This window comes from Trachurus japonicus, chromosome 6, assembly GCF_045865225.1.
Source record: "Trachurus japonicus isolate A0001 chromosome 6, Traja_1.0".
In the NCBI taxonomy this organism is placed as follows: domain Eukaryota; kingdom Metazoa; phylum Chordata; class Actinopteri; order Carangiformes; family Carangidae; genus Trachurus; species Trachurus japonicus.
Genome location: NC_140912.1, coordinates 13,551,284 through 13,563,466, shown reverse-complemented (window position 1 = coordinate 13,563,466; position 12,183 = coordinate 13,551,284). Strand labels below are relative to the sequence as shown.

At 42.1% G+C, this 12,183-nt stretch overlaps 1 protein-coding gene across 15 annotated transcripts in view; it reads right to left on the bottom strand.

Annotated features, from left to right (window-relative positions):
* Window positions 1-12,183, bottom strand: part of megf11 (multiple EGF-like-domains 11) — a 69,998-nt gene that overhangs the window by 15,041 nt on the left and 42,774 nt on the right. For all 15 annotated transcript variants that reach the window (XM_085779036.1, XM_085779045.1, XM_085779037.1 and 12 more), the window contains 6 exons: window positions 9,147-9,393; window positions 8,858-8,978; window positions 7,880-8,016; window positions 5,988-6,200; window positions 5,325-5,499; window positions 1,104-1,224 (listed from right to left, as the gene is read on the bottom strand). In XM_085779036.1, coding sequence (XP_085635162.1) covers window positions 1,104-1,224; window positions 5,325-5,499; window positions 5,988-6,200; window positions 7,880-8,016; window positions 8,858-8,978; window positions 9,147-9,393 — 1,014 coding nt within the window. The remainder of the gene's footprint in view (window positions 1-1,103; window positions 1,225-5,324; window positions 5,500-5,987; window positions 6,201-7,879; window positions 8,017-8,857; window positions 8,979-9,146; window positions 9,394-12,183) is intronic.

Sequence of the window (12,183 nt, the reverse complement as noted above, 5' to 3'; positions counted from 1 at the left end):
CAGTGTCTCTCTCACCTTCCCTGTGGGCAGCCATTTAGTTGGGATGCTTCAGTCCTTTGTTAGATCTTTCCTTGTACTTTGTTTTCAGCACATCCAGCACATCCACCACCGCTGAGTCTACATTCACATTGCATCGATTGTAGAGTTTTGTGTTATGTATTTAAATGTCCTGGGCTTGTTGAGATAACTTTTTTCTTTTTGGCTGTTGAAAAGGGTGTGCCAGCCGTACGATAAGGTCGCCAGGTTGTGACATCTGTCAGTCACTTAGCCAGACTAGAAATCTCATTAACTTCTGAATGGATGAGGATTATGTTTTGTACAGGTTCAAGGGCCTGCTGACTTTGGAGATACCCTGAGTGTTCCCCTGGTGCCACCACAACGTTTGTGGAAGAGTGAAAAGTCTGAAAACCTATTTCTGCTTCCCCCAGGTGAAATAACTTTAGTGAGACCTTAACCTTCCCTTTGGCACAACTATAAATGCAAAAGTCTAATTATCCAATATTCTTTTGACCAAATACCACAAAACTAGAAACACCCAGGAATGTTGCAATTCACGGATGGGGCCCTAACTTCCAACAAGACATCCTTTAATTGAAACTTGAAAACTTTTAACGCTTCATGGTCTCTAAAAATCCCTCAGATGAGACGTTCCCAGAGGTAAAAATCATTCAAGTAGATGTCTGGTTTTAAATGGTCACAAACCAAAAGTCTGCAACTCACATTTATGAATATAATGTCAGAATAGAACAGAATAGAACAGGATGTCACCCAGACTTGACAAAATGTTCCCCGAAAAAATGACTTATCATTGAGATTATTTTATGTTCATCATTTAATCTTTTATTAAAAAAGAAAAATGTACATAGCCAGGAGAGAATAGGTTATCTGGCAGCGGGGTCAGTCTGGCAGATGTGTGTGACAAAGCACGAATCAGTAAACAGCCAATTAGTCTTACATTCTCAGGTACAGAAGGTAAGACAAGTCAGATCGTAACTATGTATGCAGGTAATGTCAGAATATTTCTCTTCAGCTCATCTACAGTCAGTGTAGCGATCTCACTCAGCAGCTGCTCTGAGTCTCCACCACATTCAGTTATACTGTACCTTCCCTGCAGACGCAGGAGCCATCGACAGGTGAGCAGGATGCATGATTATGGCAGGAGCAGGTGGACATGCAGCTCGGTCCATACAGACCAGGGGGACACCCGGTAGCACAGTCCTCGCCCTGTGGTAGAAATAATGCAAAGTCATGAGGCAAAGATTCAGCATGGCAATAAATGCTGACTCTGGCAGCCCCCAAATAGGAATAATATAGTGTGAGCAGATGCAGACAGAAAGCGCTTCTCTGTATACAGACTGGGGAGAGAGGGAACTGTAAAACTCAATGGATTTACGATAGGGACTGAAGTTCAAGAGCAGGGACCACTCTTGATCACCCCAAGCTTTCGCCTCATAGCTTCCAATTATGCAGTCTATATATACATTCTGACAGCACCTACTGCCAGCCCCGCTTCCCTTTTCTGCAGCTTTGCCTCACCCCATCGCTCTACTACTCTTTCATTCTCTCTTGCTCTCTCTCTCTCCTTTTAGGTTACTCTCACGGGGGGTCTCTGAGAAAAAAAAAAATCTTTGAACCCCAACCCCATCCATCTCCAATCAAGCTTCTATCAAATCTGCCTGCAATACAATTATTTCTGCTCTAAACAAACTTAGGCTGTGGGTCTATGCTGCTGAAAGATGTTGGGGACTTTTGTAGACATAATAAGAGAGACCACCAAGAGTGATTAATTCCCAGAGTGGAGCAAGGCAGTGCTCAAAAGTTTCATCTAACAAATCAAAGACCAAGAGTCCAAGCCAGTCAACGGTCATTGAAAATCATGTCCTTTTCCTCTAATTAGCTGCATCTACTTGTTGCCCACACAAAAGGTGTGTACTGCAAAATCTGTAAGAGCCAAACAATTCAATTCCACAGCGAGGTGGACGGATGGGAGGGGAAAGCTAGATCCCCGAGACACTGCTAACAGACTGCAGCCAAGTCTCAGTCTGCTATTAACAAGCACACCAGTGGGATATCGGCAGCCATGCTGGCTGGTGTAGCCTTTGAGTCTCCTACTCTTGCATTAGCGCGAAGCTATCGGGTAGAGAACATGGAGTATTCCTTCCCTATGTCCTTCTGCAGCCTTCGGTCATTAGAATTTCTCTGCTTTAAAAAGCCGAGCACAGCCCACCTCCACGGGTCTCGTCCCTCCCTAAGCCTGAGATCACAGCCAGTCTATGGATTCCCACACCTTCCCTTCCAACCCCCGATCTTGAGTGACAGGTGACACGATGATTTAGAGTTCCAATTAGTGGCCCAGAGGAGTCCTGAGTGGCTCTTGCTTCGCTCACCAGAGCACTGGCGGACTGCTGGCTGCTCGCTGCTCTCATTATCATTTTGAACTCAGTTTAAACAGGAGGCAGGAGGAGATGTGCCAGTGGACGCCAGGGGCAGGACACACATCTTAAAACATCTCTCCTCCCTGTACACCACATAAAAGCGCCTGTCTGTGAATGAAATTTTTATCAATCGGTTGCAATAACCTTTGTTCTACTGAAAATGACAGCTTCAAGACTGCTAACAATAGCAGTTCAGTTACAGTTGTTAAGTGGGGAGAGGAGTTCGACCCGCCAGGGGGTGTTGGCGGGGGTGAGGGGGGTGGGGGTGGGGGGTGGGTGGGTGTTCAGCCTGTCTTCAGAGCAGAGGCAATTTACTGGTGACTGGACTCATGGATAAAACGTCATGCAGCCACAAATGACCACATGGATTTTGTTGCATCCATGGCTGCGTCAGATTCCACATGGTTTAACCCTCAAGGTGCAGAGACCATCGGTTGGTCCGCTCTCAAGAGGGGGAAAGGCAGCTCTCTCATTAGTCGACTGATTCATATTCCTTCTGAGCTGTGAAGAATAGAAGTCTGTATGTGGAGAATCATTATTAATACACGGGCTGTCAGTCCATCGCATGAGAGCAGGACGACCTTACATAACTACGCAGTCAACGAAGGCAGCAACCAGACCTGAGCCCACTAAGAAGCAGCCAGGTCATCCCCAGGCACCAAATTCATACCTATTAGTATCTTAATGTAATTGGAGAGTTTTTATTTATTTATTTATTTACAGAAAGTCTCTCGCTGACATGACATTGATCAGCTTGGTACCCACTGAGACTTGATGCAAATGGCAGCACTAATTACCAATCAGTCTCACTCCTTAACAGTTCATCTGACTGCAGGATGAGTGACTGCGGTTTAAAATTCATGCAGCAAGACAGAAAATGAACCGCTGAACCTTTTGATGAGGCTAGAAAGCCCTCAGAGATGGGAAAATGATTTGTTTTCACCACCTACAAATGCAGACTGGAAGCCATTTCTAATGCATTCATATCTCAAATACCGCAGTGTCAACAGAATCTCTACAAACTGTAGACATAGGGGAGAAATGTTGCTATGGAGTACATGCTGCAGATTGCAAAGGACAATGCCTGAATAGGTAACATGTAATCACTTTGTCCCAGTCAGAAAGAGCATGTCCAATTACTAGAGCTAAATCAAGCGTGCAGGAGCTCAGTCTGCTCCAACACTTTGCTTAGTTTGCCCCCAGATGGGACTCCAGAACAAAGATGCAGCGGGGAGGCTTAGTCCTATCAGCAGCCCCCTAGAGAAATGACTTCACCACCAATCACATCCCCAACGCCATCATTAGCCGCATTTTAAAATCCCACTAAGCGATAATGATCATATGCCACGCACATGACAAAAAGTTACACACTCAAGACGATCACAGCCCTACCTTTCTAACAAACCATCTGTGTTGTTTGCACAGCAGCAGCTTTGTTAAAAGAACAAAAAAAACGCGATTGCTCACCCCTCTCTTTTTCTCTCTCTCTTGCTCGCACACACACACACACACACACACACACACAAACAGACCAATCCACCATATGAGGTGTGTCTGTTCCCATCTGACTGCCTCCTTTTCTATCCAGCTCCTGCCCTCTAGGTCTGTTTAATGGATCTGGCAGCCCTTCCCAGCAGCCGCCAAAGAGAACAGGTGGAGCAAATTAAGACACAGTCTGCGGCCCCGCTCGGTAGCTCAATTCACCACAGTGGCCCGCTGTAAGACACAGGCAATTTCCACTGAAATGTAATGTTGGCAGAAATGTACCCTCTCGGTCGCTGTTGCTCTGTAACTTCAGATTGCGAGACAAGAAATACAATGGGAAAACTGATTGAAGTTACCCAACTAATTTGACAGTTGTAAAAGGGGGACAATATGGCTGCAGAAAAACTACTAAGACAGAAACGTACTGTATATAGGTCAAAGATTCAATTTCCTCCCAATTGGTCGAGGAGCACTGATCCGAGCTCGCTAGTCTCGGCTCGTCTTTTCCGACGCTAAGAGTTCAGGTATATCAAGCGCATTTGTAAAATACACACCAACTAATTATTGATGACTGCACTTTTTAGCAAGGAATTTCCTGTGGTGCAACAGAGCCCATCCATAATGAGGCAATAATAAAATGTCTCACCTTGCTTCTGGCTGTCCATGTATAAAAAGCCACTAAAGTAATACTGGGACCACTTCCAAGACATTATGGCTGCACTGACGCAAACATTTTACTAGGGCCACAAATAACATGAAATATAAATCAACGCTACAACCTTTTCAAGTGAAGTTCATACTGTAGAGGGATGAAGCACTAGTGTTATGAGATACCCTTACTGCAATCTCTTTATATTATTATTGATATATCATTAGAGATTCTCTTTAGTAAAACAAAGATGACGAGCAGCAAGGTTACACTGACAATCAACCTGTGATAAATTTCAAGAAAAAATGAACGTAAGCAAAAACATGACTTACAAGTTGACATTTACTGCAGCAGAGATTAAAATGAAAACACAGAGTAAAGTATAACCTAATTTTAAAAAAATTAAACACAAAGGCATGAACATTTAAGGACTGAAATAGTGTCTTCATGTGTGTCCTTTTTGACTTTCCCTCCTCTGTCATTTGCTATGTGGTTCAACAGATCATAAGTTTTCCACTCTTTCTTCCTTTCTTTACTATTCTTCAGTAAATGTTGGCTGTGTGATGAATTGTTTATCATAACTGTGCTGCCATTTCATTGTGTTCAGAGTTAGATGTCATGAGACACATGAAGATCAAATAAAAATAAAATAAGTAGCAATTTAATAAATAATAAGACCTCCAACATCAAATATAACAATAAAAAATGACAATGACAGCAGCCACTGTAGAGCAGTGAGGGTACATGAAACTTACCATGAACCCAGGGGCACATATGCAGGAGCCGGTGACAGAATGGCAATCAGCTCCATTGGTGCAGCTGCAAGGCAGCATGCATCCCTCTCCAAAGTATCCAGGCGGGCAGGTCTCATTACAGTAAAGCCCTGTCCATCCTGCAGAGCAGGTGCATTCTCCAGAAAGTGGGTGGCAGCTACAACATAATGAGAAAGAAAGATGCGACAGCAGGAAGAAAAAGAGTGAGGCGAAGTTTCAGCACTGAGAGTATCAACACTTCATTCCTGAGCAGGGTCAAAGTTTGAAGTCTGCGCCAACAGCAATTCATTCATCGATGTGTCTACGTGCTTGTTTCAGATAGATGAGGTGTCCCTTCTCTCCTTCTTTCTGTAATGACTTCTACGGTCGGTGCCCGACTCCAGCCGGAATCAGAGCATTAACATTGCATTAACTATGAATGCGGCTGAGAAATTATGAATGAAGCAAAGGTTGCGATTAAAAGCTAACTGGATGACACGGCTAAGAGGTGTCCAGACTTCAGAATGAGTTCTGGCTTAGAGCAGAGATGAGGCAAAATTGAGTTGGAGAGTTTAAGTCTTTATTCATATGGAGCTATAGGCGGCTTCACTTCAGGGCTTGGTCATAGTAAAGCTGTGTGTGGCCTTGAGCTGATGTTTCACTTACCTCACCGTGTTGGTGGTATTACAAGGGCAGTACTTGTCACAGATGAGGCCGTACAGGCCTGGGGGACAGAATCTCTCTTGGCAATTAGGCCCTTTAAACCCCGTTTCACACAAACAGGCCCCAGTGATGTGATGACACTTGGCTCCATTCTGACACTCACACCTCTGGTTACACTGCGGACCGAAGGTGCCCACGGGACAGTCATCCTGACACCTGGGGAAAATTACATTGTCTGTCTTTTAAATTGGTTCTCTTCAAGTGCATTAAATACATTTAAGTCAAGACTTGTGACATGAAATTTTGATATCAAAAAGGGTCAAAGTAGCTCTGTAGACATGATAAAATAAAGATTTGATCTGTAACAACAGCAATCACGATTATTGATTAATTCTTCATTTTATTTCCAAGAGAAAGTGGTTCTGTGGTCTCTTCAAATGGGAAGATTTGCTAATTTTCTCTATTTTAAATAACCATAAATGAGATATCTCCAGGTTGTTGAGCTGTTGGTTGGACAAAACAAATAATTTGAAACAACAACCACCTTATGGGAAACTGTAATGGACATTTTCCAGTGTGACCAATGATGAATTTAACTGACCAATATGCGGTGCAACTAAACAAAGTTTGTGTAATGATTTGAAAAAAGTAATTTTGATATGAAAGTCTACAGCAGCGACCGTAATATGGTCACTTTGAATTATTAATCATCTTTTTACATTTCATTATTTAAATAATGAATAATTAATGTGACAACATTTTCATAAATCCTACAGGCTGACGTGGTCAAATATCAATGACTACATGACAGAGAAGCCCTGAAAGCAGGGGGACCTTAAAAGCGACGCCCTGCTGTCAGCAGTCACGACTTCAGTTTCTCTGTAGGAGGTGGACAAGAATCGTCAACGACCGTAGAAATTAGAATTGCTGAGGAGTTTCTCCACATGAAGCACTGAAGTAGATCAGAAAATGGATTTTCTCTTCACTTGAATATACTGACTTAACTATACAGTCCTGGTAGAGCATCAATCTCAAGAGCCTAACAAAGCTATTACAAATAGCTCAATTACATTATAAAATGGTCGAGTTATGTTTCATGTTTAAATTACCCCAGCTTTAGTTTTATCAGGGGACAATAGTATTATTATACTAGACAAGAGACGGTGGGGGCTAACACAATCTCAGATTATTCCTGGCAGGTTAATTCACCTGCCACTGACAAAACGAATGAGGGCAATTTTACAAAATAATAAAGTAAAGGAGAGGTCTTGTCGAGGAAGTGTTTCTATCCAAGAGACAATTGCTTTAGCTGAACTAATAAACCCAGGCTGCTCTGGGCTGCTCTGGCAGGCATGGGGAACTAAAAAGATCTGTGGATTTCAATGAGACCTTAATATAAGCCCATTACTTATAATTAATGAGCAGAATCCAAACCGCATGTAGCCCATGGTGAGATCAATGGACAGGCTGGGATTGGAGGAGGATGAAGGCTCAAGACATGAAGCCTTGCCGACCAGCATGAAGTACGGGATTAATTAAACATAAACACCCCTATTAAAAGCTTCCAATCCACCTTCAAATGGACTAATGGCCATTTATAAATGCTTATTTCTCTTGAGCGTGAGATTATTCCTGCATTTCCTTTCTCTTTTATAAAAGAACAGCCAGGTTTGTGCCTTATTTGGAAATCAACAAAGAGAATAGGTCAATGAGTGACTGTTTAATGTGTAACTGTCGGTATGAAACCATCCCTTGGCATTAAATACTAATATCAATAAATCATACCATTGTCTGACCTATTTTCAAAGTAGGAGTACAAAAGTTTGCATGGAGTACTTCACAAAAGCCTTTTGTGCATAATAACTGAGCAGCCTGTCTGCCAGTCAGCTGCGTACCTGCGTCCACTGAAGCCAGCGGCACACTGGCACTGTCCTGTGACGTGGTCGCACAGTCCGCCATTACGACAGGAACAGTCTTTACTGCAGTTGATGCCGTGCTTGCCAAGAGGGCAGGGCTGGGCACAGACTGAACCCTGAAAAACAGCCAACAGAAGATGATCACATACTGTAGAGTGACACTTTATTGATGTTTGGACAATTCAGAGCCACAGGAACTGTTGCAGTACATCCAAGAAAATAAAAAATAATAAACTGACAATATTACCCAAAACAACAATGTTTGCCTTTTGACCCTGTTGTCACATGTTGTCTTTATAAAGCTCATATTAATGAAGAGATTATTTTCACATGGGGAATCCAAAGTGGACATTACATTGCCTATATTAGATTAAGAGACACACTCTGTGTATGTATTATTCTAATCAATCATCACTGTTTATATAAAGCAAAATTTGTCATTTTAAAATGTATTCTAGGTCGTTGCGGATGTTGTGGCAAATCAATGAGCAGGAATTATTTACAACACAACTGGATTCTTGAAAAAATGATGAGGTGCTCCAATATTATCAGGTATCTCATTCACCAAATGAGCCCACAACAGACATTTCCATCTGGTTAATTCATATGCAAACCACCAGTCTACATGAATGTGCCTAAAGTAACACTTTATAATGTTAACTGTGGGTGGCAACGTTCACTTGACTTACTTTTATTTTATGAACTAAGGTTTATAAAAGCACGGGCGGCCTCCCCACTAGGAACGTCTCCTTGCAGTGAGCAGAGGATCCCACTTCCTCATATATAATTGAACACAGCATCTTGATCCTAAGGTCCATGTTCTCAACATGTCAGTCTCTGTGTGTCGGTAAAGACTATGTTCGAGGTCTAAAGCAGAAGCTCGGTAATATTCAGCCCTTTTCTTCTCTCTGACCTTTCTTCTCTCATTGCCCTCCCACCTTTGCTACGGTGACCTACCGTCCACCCGGCGGGGCAGGAACAATCTCCAGTGATGTGATGGCATGTTCCTCCGTTCTGACAGGGGCAGCGCTGCTCACACTGAGGCCCGTGACTACCGGAGGGGCAGCGCTCTCCACAGCTGTCACCACACAAGTCAAGAGTCAGATGTCGGAGACACACAACCTGTGTTTGCCCGCAGTGCTTTGCATCGACAAAGAATGCTCGGACAAACAACAAAAGGCACTTTTTTTTTTTTAAAGAAACACAAAGAAAGTGTCAACAGAGTAAATATGTTGCTGGTACTCACAAAGCTCCTGTGTACCCCGGAGCACAGATGCACTCTCCTGTCTCGTGGTTGCAGGTGGCACCATTGAGACACTGGCAGGGCAGCTGGCATGCCTTGCCATAGTAACCGTACTCACAGGGCTCCTCACAACGCCAACCCTGGTACCCATCAGTGCAGACGCAGGCACCTGTGATGGGATTACACTTTGCCCCATTTTGGCACTGGCACCGATTACTGCAATGAGGTCCCCAGAAGTCGCTCTCACAACCTGCAGGCACAGAGAGAAGCGGCATCAGACGGGAGCAGAGCGACAAAACAGAGCAGAATTTGCACCTGCATTTACCTTAAACATACCTCTGAAAGAATACGTCAAATTAGGCAATTCAGTTATGAATTCACTCCTGACTAATACATGCGACGGTTCATCATCAGCTGTATAAGCACGACGGTCTTGAGGTTCATCTTCAGCTCATGCCTGTATCAATCATTTTCTATCAGTTCAATAAAATCACAGCTCATTTACTTCGGTGTAATTGTGTTTCTGTCTTAAAGGATACGGCTCCTGATAATCTGATTCTTGATCTTACAAGTATTATCTGTGCTGCCAAAGCCTGATAGAGCGTTGTTCTCTTCAGGGCTCCATTGTCATCCAAAAACTATTAAAAAACACATAATGGAGCCTCACTCGATAACCTCATTACGTAGAACATGGGCACTGTGGTTTATTTTGGGCCGATCCCATCGACACCTTCCTGCTGCTATAGCTAAAAATACTCAGTGGAGCATAATCAGATACACCAATTACTACTGTTTGAATATTTGCTAAAGTACTGAAATTATCTGGCCTTTTTATTAAATAAAAGCCAAAATTTATGACCCGATTTACAAGTTCGGTATAAAAAAATGTGGCAAGGACTGATTGGAAGAGACATTAAGAGATGGACAAACACACTGTACTGTAAGTCTTTTCATGTATTTCCCCACCCAATAAAAGAATATCACCAGCCTTACAGTATCTTTTAAATTTTATTTTTATTTGTCGTTTTTGCGCCTACTCAGGGTCACAGGGTACGAGTGCGTATTCATGCGTGCCTTGAGCGAAAAGCAGAGTAACAGCTTCCACGGGCTGTTATCCATCACAGAGCTAACCAGTGACAGACAGCCACTCACACACATCCACCAACAGACACAGGAAGAGCACGTCAACTCCACACGGCACAGACCTGAGCCAGAAATCAAATGAGACTGTGTGTATGTGTGTGTGTGTGACCACTGAGCCTCTGTTTCACACTTCCCAACGCTCCACCAGAATGTGTAAAGCTTCTGTAAGACAAATATAAAGCCAGCAACATTGCAAAACAAAATTCATATCTCCTGTCAATACGAGCCTTCCAGATCATTAATCAAGCTGTAACCAACCTGTTCATATCCCAGACAAGTGACTGAAGAAAGCTCCTGGCTGAAAAATATGCCACAAGTACACAGTGAGGTGACAAACATTTCTGTTGCTCTACAGACAGGTTGTTTAATCAAGTTAACTCTACAAAACATTTGCCTTTTGGCTGAGTCACTAAATAAATCAGACATAGAAACAATAAAAATCATCTCACATACATGTTAATCTTCCATCCTGTGGGGAGTAGGCTACAAACCTCACCAATTCCCACAAAACTGTCACATAATCATTGTATATTTTAAGATGTTACTCCATTTTCTTTTTCAGAAATGGTGATATTGAGATAGGTGGTTCCATAACAATATTAACATCCTCCAGAAAGACTGTTAATGCTAACGGCATAAGACTTCATTGACTCCTATAGCTGCACTTATTAGTCACGTTTGCTCTTGATACATTAATACTCACTTGTTCTTCTGGTAATGTGACGCTCATATATTCACTCTTCACTCGTGTGTAACTCTCTGCAAACTAGTTAGTGTATTTAAGAACAGCTTTATACTCTCCCTATTCACCAGCTAATGCTAGCTAACTTTGCATGCCATGTGGCCAATGATAATTACGTTTTCATTCGGGTTTTTTTTGAGTGAAAAATGCCCAACACAATTTCATAGGGCACAACCCTTCAAATTGCTTTAAGATATTATTCAGATATTCTTTTTACTATCAAAGAAAGAAAGCAAAACTTATGCACAACTTTTTTTTAAATGCCGTAGAAGAAGAACAGAGAAGAGAAGACTACCTGATGAAGGTCTGAGGACCGAAATGTTGTGGGTTTCTTAATAAATCAATAAGCTTTTGTAAGTGTAGCTATACAGTGTGCAGTGGTATTCTCTGTTTCACTATCAAAGAAGGACCCAAAAGGGTTTTTCATTTTTTCATCTGAAAAAGATTTTCCGGCATTTAAGATAACAATTGACTAATTAATCTATTTATCATTTTCACTCAGACGTGTGTGAAACCTGGAGCAGCCAACACATAACACACAGCCTAAATTATCAGTGTTAATATGTGTTTAATTAAAACCCTAGTTTTGTCCTTGCTTTAGGATGTCTGAAAGTCTAATCATTTTATTTAACTTGTTGGCAATACAAACAGGTGAAAAAAGAGTTTTGTTTGGCAAAGAAATAAAGAGTCCCACATAGACTCTATGTGATGTTGACGTACCATAAACATCATAGAGAAAGGTCCTAATAACACCCTGATATTAATCTGTAAAAACGCGACGCAAATGTGCAAGCTGTTCACACCTCTCAGCGACTACAGGGAAGAGCGAAAAAGGATGCAAAGAGTACGAACATGAGGATCGAGTCATTTTTCATGTAGAACAGTTTATTACTTGTATTTCTTTTTAACACCTTTTTTGCAGGTGTAACTTCTGCAGTCAGCTGTCAAAATGGCCTGTCGCTTAGGTACTGCAGGGAGTGAAAGTTTCAAACTTCTTTTAATAAATGTTCACTTTTTAAATTTTTCCAAAGCGACTTTAAACAGACTAATTGTAATGAACTTGGAGTAATAGTGCAGGAAGTTTCAATTTGATGGAATAACACCTGGATGAGACAATGTTCATCCTCTGTGACGACTGTGCAAATATCCCAGAGG